The 8,334-nt window shown below is 31.8% G+C and overlaps 1 protein-coding gene and 1 long non-coding RNA gene across 2 annotated transcripts; both read left to right on the top strand.

Annotated features, from left to right (window-relative positions):
- Positions 1 to 1,303: 1,303 nt before the first annotated feature.
- On the top strand, positions 1,304 to 8,034 carry LOC148953659 (uncharacterized). Its single transcript, XR_016141545.1, has 3 exons — positions 1,304 to 1,401; positions 6,680 to 6,789; positions 7,810 to 8,034. It is a non-coding gene; the product is annotated as an uncharacterized LOC148953659 (long non-coding RNA).
- LOC148953660 (uncharacterized) lies at positions 1,426 to 2,250 on the top strand. The gene has a single exon (XM_089086931.1). It carries the CDS (start codon positions 1,480 to 1,482, stop codon positions 2,248 to 2,250), a length of 771 nt encoding a protein of 256 aa, XP_088943057.1. The 5' UTR covers positions 1,426 to 1,479.
- Positions 8,035 to 8,334: the final 300 nt, after the last annotated feature.

Below are 8,334 nucleotides of genomic sequence, written 5' to 3'. Positions count from 1 at the left end.
GGGAGTGACTGTACGATTTACTATTAATGCTCATTTAACCAGTCAGTAGTATTTCATCATTTTCATCAAATCAGAAATTTAGACCAACTTTACTAGATAATCTTTTTACTTCAATATACCACGTTATAATTTGATGCAGAAAAGGTTTTAAGTTATAACTTTTCAATAATAATGTGAGGCGCCAGCATCTCTTTCCATTTTGAATCTAATTTGGTAGTTTATCTTCTTCTTTTCCTATTTTATGTTTTCGTAGTTCAGTTTTGTGGCCAATTAAAAACTTTGTTTTGGTAGTTATGACTGGTCAATCAGTTTTTGCTCTCTGGGTTCAACTTAAATACCATGTGTTGTACGTCACACATTGCAATTATTGCGGAATAAAGTTATCTTCTTGTGCAAGTGTTGCATTTTTTTACGTGCTAGCTCTGTTTCAGGTTAACTGGGTCCCGCCCCCCATTGCCCTTACATGCGGTCTGACTCCAGAGCGGGGATCCGCGCCACCCGGTTGGACCTAAAGTGTCTAGTGCCGTCATACTTACTTAATACTACTTACTAGCTCTGTTTTGCGTTGTAATTTAAAGCTTCAAGCTATTATTTAATAAGTAGAAATTTTATTTAATGGGCATCTCTTTATATATTATCAATGCAAGAAAAATTAAAAAAGCTGTGGGTCGACAGCTTTTCTGTCAAGTTAGGGGTGTAGTTAATTATATTGGTAGATTCTTTGTCATTTTTATATTCTTTGAATTTTAACAGTGTTAACGTTATGATCATCGCTATAAAAAGTGTTTTTTTTTTAAATTGTGGCGGTATGTCGCTAAATCTGATCTTGTCTAAATCTGGTCTTTGCTAAATCTTGTATGTGGCTTAAATCTGATATTTTTTAATTTGACTAAATTTCTTACAATTGTCTTAAACATTTACTTAGCTAAGACTTTTTTCAGAGCTTCAGAAGCTGAAGGGGTACAAATAATGCACCACTAGAAGGCAAAAGTCGTATGTTTGATTGTGCAATTAGGTTTTGTTCTAAAAAATTCAAGAATTAAAAGGAAACAATTATTGGACCATTGGAAGAACTTATACAATATTCTAATTCGTTTTGTGTATCTAAACTAACATATTCTCACTGTTAGTGGATTTTACACCATTGGCGTATTTAATAATATTATTTTGAAGGTGTTTAGGACTTTAATTTTTAAAATTCAGAAACAGACTGGGACCAAATAATGGATCTATGGGAGCTTTTTTCACATCATGTAAATCATCTAAAGTTCTACAGGTGTAATTTAAATGAAAGACAAATTGAGTTTCCTTTGTTCCTGTACTTCCTTAGTAATCCTCACTGTTGATGACTGTTATTAAGCTGAGGTAGAAACGAGTTCAGTTTGTGATTTGAGAAACTTAGTAAGTGTAAACCATATGTAAATTAATGATAGTCGACTTTATTCCACTGATTCTTCACTGATAAAATTGACCAACTTCATGAACAAACTAGTTCACCTTTCAGTGTACGGTGATGCAAGAGTCCGACGTATAATTGATCCGAGATGTGCCACAATCGTTTCAGTTGTTGTTGGTGTTGAAAATGGAAATGGAGATAGTGACCAATTAGTTCGTTTATTAAAAATGCCAGGTTTGAGACTAACATCGTTAAGACTATATATGTGCTCGTTTTATGACCATGAAGCCTATGACCATGAAGCCTTCGAAGCTGTTATCAATGCCATTGCTACTCACCAAACCAGAATAGCCCATCTAAAAATCTGTGGATTCATAGCCTATCAAATTTCTAATGAAAATTTTAAATTTCTCTTTCGTTCCCTGGAAAATTTAGTAACATTCTGTTCCAGTGTTCGAGTACCTAATTTAAATGGACTGGAGTATTTAATGTACTTCAAGCAACTTATAACTCTTCAAACAAATAACTTTTGCGAAAACAATTTTCCAAATTTGAAAAGACTGTTTGATAAACCATTGGATATACAGTTGACACATTTAGACATAAACTTTTTCTTTTACTCTAACATAGAAAATCTTAAGAAGTGCCTCCAATTTATTGCCTCAGGAGTCCTAAAATTGACATTTCTTGTTTTATCGTTTTGCCCTTTGGATAAAAAGTTGTTTAGAGAAATTTCTACAAATTTAGTCAAGTTGGTGGTTTTTAAAGTGGTTTGCTGTAATATAAGTGATGAGGCCTTGACTGGACTCCAAGATGTTGTAGTTGACGTTGCCAGAACTCCGTTTTGTAATTAGAAAATAAAGTACCTGCATTTTTTTATCGAAACTAACGAAACAACATTAAATTTAAAATATTTTATATTTTAATGAAATTTTAAAAATAAATATTTTTATTTTTATTTTTTTTCAATATATAATAGAACTTAAGTTAGAAAAAAAATTTGATCTATAATTACAATTTATGATAATTCAAAATCAATGCCGTGGTAATGACTCAGTAAAGAGCCAGTTATGTTTTTTTCTGGACATATATTCTTTAAACGAATTTTTTATAAATCTCTTAAGCGTGATAAAAATTAAAAAATAAAAAAAGGTATTAATTTGAAAGAAAAGATAAAAAATTAAAAATTAAATTTTGGCTTTATTTACTGATATGATCGAGCCTTTAACAAAAAAAAAACTCGGAATTACGTTTACGTACGAAAAAACATAATACACAAAAATAGAAAACTGTCAATTTAAAAAGAAAAATAAACGTTTAAAACAGATTATCAAAAAACAAAACAAAAAAAGCTCCAAGTATTTTTTAAATTGGAAGATATACTGGAAAAATACTTGGCCCAATTGGATTGGCTCAAGGTGGCCGAGGGTATCAATCAAATTCTCATACTCATTGTCACTGATCAATTTTTGAGAGTGGAAGGCTAGTTTAAAGTGGCGCGGGGTTTGAATTACAATTTCACATCAGGTGTCACATACCATCTCTTGAATGGTCATGGCCGACTGTGTTTGATCGAAAAATTTAAAAGTAACACAACATACACGAAGGAGTTTAGATACTCACTGTCTTTTCTGATGTATAATACTTGATTCAGACCTTGAGAGGAAGCACCTGTTGTGGCCCGAAAGCGAAAGTGTCCTAATTTTCAAAAACTCATTCCAAGAAAAAAGTGATTAAAGATATTTAAAATTACTTTTTGAGTGCCTCATTGTCCAGTTAATAAACTTGTATCAACTTCATTTCTTTTTTGAAAATTCATATAGGTGCCTTTTTTCTTGTCAAAAATTATGAAAATGAACCAAAGCTTTTTATTTAATCCAACCAACATAAAGACACATTTCTCATCAATTAGGATCATATATTTGTCTATTCACTCAGATAGAAGTGCAACTTAGAAAACAAAAAATTGAAATAATATAAGCTAGTCTTAGATGTTGCTCGAAAAAAAGGTACAATATTTTAGAATTGCTTATCAATAATCAGTAAAATCTTTTTTAAATTACAAAATATATTAAATAACATAATTATTATATTTTTAACACGCCCTGTTAAAAAAGTTCAAGTGTATTGTTGTTGTTCAAATCTTTTGAAAATTATCTGAATAATCCAGCTATAAAAAAAATTCCAACTCACACAAGACAGACAGAATGTTTTTTTGCTGAATATTTAAATTATAATACAAAATTTTAGTTCTTAAATAGGGTAGCTAAACCAATGATAAAATCATGAATTAAATGTCAAACTGAGACAACTGAAAATATTATTCAAAAACAAATTTTTGAAAGAAACGTAAAGAGTGACATTCCCAAATTTGGGCAGACGTGAAGTTTATAAGTTTTCTTTGATGAAATTTTTGTGCAAAAGGAGTGAGTAATGTGTATGATGAAAAAACTGCTTATGTTGCGGATAGAGGATAAATTTTTTGTCTCAGTGCAGTGAGTTATGGATACTCTTCTTACCAATTAAAAGGAACAATTTTAGAAATCTCTGAATCAAATTTGAGGACGGAATTACGGTATTCATCAGAAAGGAAAAAAAGACAATTTGATTAATTGGAACTTTTTTTTAATGTGTATTTTTATAATTAATGCGGGAATACTTTCAGCTGTTGTTTTCTAGAGTAATTCAAATATTTTCTAAATTAGTGGGGGTGGGGTTGTCTTTTCAAGTTCTTGTCGAACATTCGGTATACTGGGGAGGGGGGGGGGCTAAGGTCATACAGATCCCGGAACTAGATAGCTGGTCCACATTTTTATTAAAAGTGTCTTTTCAGGCATTGTTATGTAACTTTTGAGCAACAAGTTTTTTTTTTTACAATATACTGAAGGTAAATAATACACGAGAAAAAAAAAAGAAATTCGGCCCTTCAATAATTGCTCTTCAATATTACAACGTTTAACATTATTTTCAAAGTAACACATTAAATTAGGTTTCATTTTCTCGTTATTGAGACAGGTATGAAGGTTATCAAAAAGACATATCAGCAATGTCAGCACTGGATAATTCTAGGACTTCTAAAACTTCTAGGACTTGATGAGAGAGATGTTCTACTGATCAAAAGGCGATAAGTTAATACTATTGCTAGTAATATCAATACTACTACTACTGTGATTACAATTACAACTATGCCTAAGGCCACGAAGGTGAAATTTTCCATGAATTTTGAGGGGGGGCGCTGAGCTGACTCACAACACACATTCTGTATGCAGGTTGTCGAAAGGGTGTAACAGCACTATCTTAGGACCAGTTTGGTGTGTGAAGTTGAAACAAGCAGGGCCTGTTGTGAGGGATGTTGAACTAACAAAAAGAAAATATTTTCATCCAAATGCTACTGCTTCTACTCATACTACTACTACTGTTACTATTATTACTACTACTGCCACTAAAGCTTACGCTACTCAGTTAATTCTTCTACTAATGCTACTTCTTCTACTATTAAAGCTAAGGATATTAAGGTGAAAAATTTGGGATATATAGAACCTAAGTAGAACTAATTCGAAACATACTATGCCTACTCAGGCTGTCTAGCGGACGCATCAGAAATGCTTCAGGAACAGTTGATGATATTAAGCTGAAATTTTACGCGTTTGTTGAAGGGGATGTTGAAGAAACCAGTTCTATGCACATACTTCTACTAATGCTGCTACAACTATTGCTACTGTACAATCTAAGGGTATTAAGGTGAAGCTTTTAAGGAATATTTAGGCGGATGTTGAAATAAATCAAAACAAACTATAAGCATGTGGACTTTCAAAAAGGTGACAAAGAAATATCTAAAGAACAAGTTACATCATTATGTTAGACCTTTAAGAGAAAGTTTTGGGGGATTTTGAACTTGCCAGAAGGCACTTTGTGTATACTTTCAATACTACTACTATATTTAAGCTACTGTAACTAATGACGCTAAGGGTATTAAGGTGAAACTTTTAGGGAAAGTTTAGGAGGAGTTTCAATTAGAAAAAAAACTGTATGCATGCAGGTTTTCAAAAGGGTATGTAAGCAATACAATGGGCGGCACCATTCTATAATAGGTAGAAATATCATTATGATTTTTAAAAGAGCTGTTTCGATTCAAAATTAAAAGTTCTGGTGCCTTTTTTAAGAGTAAAAAGAGATTGGAGGGCAAGCAGCCCTTCTTTCAAGCCCATTCATTTTCCAAACGCATCCAGTCAAAATTTTGAGACAGTCATTTTGTACAGCATAGTAGAACGGTCCAGCAACAATGTCTTTAGGGATATTGGGTATCCCAACCGACCACAATCTTGCGATTGGCCCATTATACTTTGAAACTAAATGTTGCTTTAAACTAAATTAAAACGAATTGTGTTTTTGGTTGTCAAGAAGACACCTCAGCAATATATCGAGAACAACTGGGAGTATTAAGTTAAAAACTGTTACTACTTCTGCTCTCACAATTTTAAATAAATAAAAGAGGGTAAGTTTATCCAGGTTGTCAAAGAGCATAGATAGAATCTTTTGGGAATGATATTGTTTTATTTTTCAGGTCAACTTCCTGAGTTAAAAATTAAATTTAAAAAATACTGTTTGTGTCAGGATTAAAAATTGTTGGAAAATTTTCTCCAAAATACAAATAGCAACCCAAACTATGGATTCTTATTTAAAAAAAAACTGAAAAAATATCAAATATTTTTTTTCATGAAAAAACTATGTCATTAAAAAACGAACAGAAATTAATTTGAAAAACTTATTCCTCAAAAAAATTTTTTCAAAGAAAAGTAAAGAGCTCCATTATGCCATAAATGAGCGGAAAAAAGTCAAATAATCTTCCAAGAGTAGAAATACCACAAATCACTATCAATAAATAAATGAAACTCAAAACGAACAGAAATTACAATAAATAGACGAGTTAAACTCAAAACGAGCAAAAATTAACATTAGTACGGCTGATAATCCCCATGCCTTCTCAAAACCAGAACATAGTTTGTGCTTTACTGAAAACAAAACATGTTTTAAATGTTTTCAATTTTTTAATCTCATAAATAAAAAATTATAAAAACTTTAAGGAATAAATATCAGTATATTTCAATTAAACTGACAATCCACGGTCATTCGTTTTTTTTTCTTTTAGTTTGTTATTTCAGGGGAGGGGGTGTATAGTATGGTATTTTGCAGTATTAATTGTTAACTTTTTACAAGTTTAATTGTTGTTGTATGACTGTCTTTGTTTCTGTGTTTTTTGTTGTTATTTTTTTCACTTTGCAGGGCTGACTGAGTTGGACCTTAGTTGCTGCAATGAAGTGACCGACGTATCTTTGAAGTCAGCATTTACGTCTTGTTTTTTAAAGAAACTTTCTTTAAGAGGTTTTTCTCAGGTTTGTAATTCTCTCTCTTCGTAGATACATGATGCTTGTTTATATGTATGCATACACTCTCAAACCCTCTAAAAATTCATTCTTTTACTAATATTCATCTAGAACGCTGAAATCATCAGCATATTCTAAGTCTAGGAGTGTTTGACTTTTCTATTTGATTCTGTTTTCTCTTATAGCCTTTGCCTGAAACTACAGTATTTTTCTCTTAAAGCTTTATTGACAGCATCTTTAAGTCCAAACAGTATCATCATTCTAAGTAATTTACTTGCTACAGAAACCAAGTTCATGCTTCTATAATTAGCATCATCTTTCCTATATAGGAGTTCAGTTTGTTTTCTAAAATTGCTAGATGCCTCTCCCTTTTTAAAACTCTTATTTACTATCTTCAGTTATTTATCACTAGCTTCGGACGACCATATTCTAAAGACTCATTATCAAACTATCAGTGCCTGGGGCATTATTATTTTAATCCTTTAAGTAATGTCTTTAGTCCTTCCTCGCAAACTAAATCTTCTCTCACTTGCATAGTGTCAAAAACCTTAGCAGGATGGGTACTGTTCTAATAAATAGCAAAAGGTTGCAAATGGCGTTATATTATAAAACTAAGCTTGAAACTTAAAAAAGAAGTTTCTACTGTGCCCTTAAGAGCTTTGTAATTATAAAAATAGATCAGTTGGCCAAATAAATCAAAGCATTTTTTTTGTTTGTCAGATTTTATAATGATAAAATATTGAAACTTACTAGTAGGGAATTTTTTAAACTACTCGTGAACTGGTTATTATTTTCTGTCAGTCTTTTGCCCTCAGTTATAAAATCCCACACCTCTGAAAAAGATATTCAAGCAGTTATTTTTGAAGCATATAAAATATGTGAGATCCTTTATATTTTACTATATAAAGAACAAAAAGTGTTTTTTCATCCACTCTTATACATACATTGTTCTGCAATTTAATTTTGGCCAGTTTTAGATGTAAAGAGATTTATGATGTTGGTCGAAATTTATTTTTATTCTTTTTCCAGATTACCGATTTTGGTCTTGAGAACCTTGCAGCACAACCTGAGTCATTCAAGCGATCTATAGAAGAAGTTGGATTTAAGTTGGTGCGATAGAGCATTAGTAGAAGAATTAACTGAGTAGCGTAAGCTTTAGTGGCAGTAGTAGTAATAATAGTAACAGTAGTAGTAGTATGAGTAGAAGTAGAAGCAGTAGCATTTGGATGAAAATATTTTCTTTTGGTTAGTTCAACATCCCTCACAGCAGGCCTTGCTAGTTTCAAATTCACACACCAAACTGTTCTTAAGATGTTGCTATCACGCCCTTTTGATAACCTCATATAAACGGCGTGTTGTGATTCAGTTCACCTTCCCCCCTAAAAGCCATTAAAAATTTCACCTGCATACCCTTAGGAGGCATAGTTGTAATAGTAGTCATAGTAGTATTGATATTACTAGTAATAATATTAACACATCGCCTTTTGATCAGTCGAACATCCCTCCCATCAAGTCCTAGAAGTTTTAGAAGTCCTAGAATGATCCAGTGCTATG

This window comes from Artemia sp. Qi Xiang Cuo, chromosome 3, assembly GCF_049724085.1.
Source record: "Artemia sp. Qi Xiang Cuo chromosome 3, ASM4972408v1, whole genome shotgun sequence".
Lineage (NCBI taxonomy): Eukaryota > Metazoa > Arthropoda > Branchiopoda > Anostraca > Artemiidae > Artemia > Artemia sp. Qi Xiang Cuo.
This window is presented reverse-complemented; position numbering and strand designations above follow the sequence as displayed.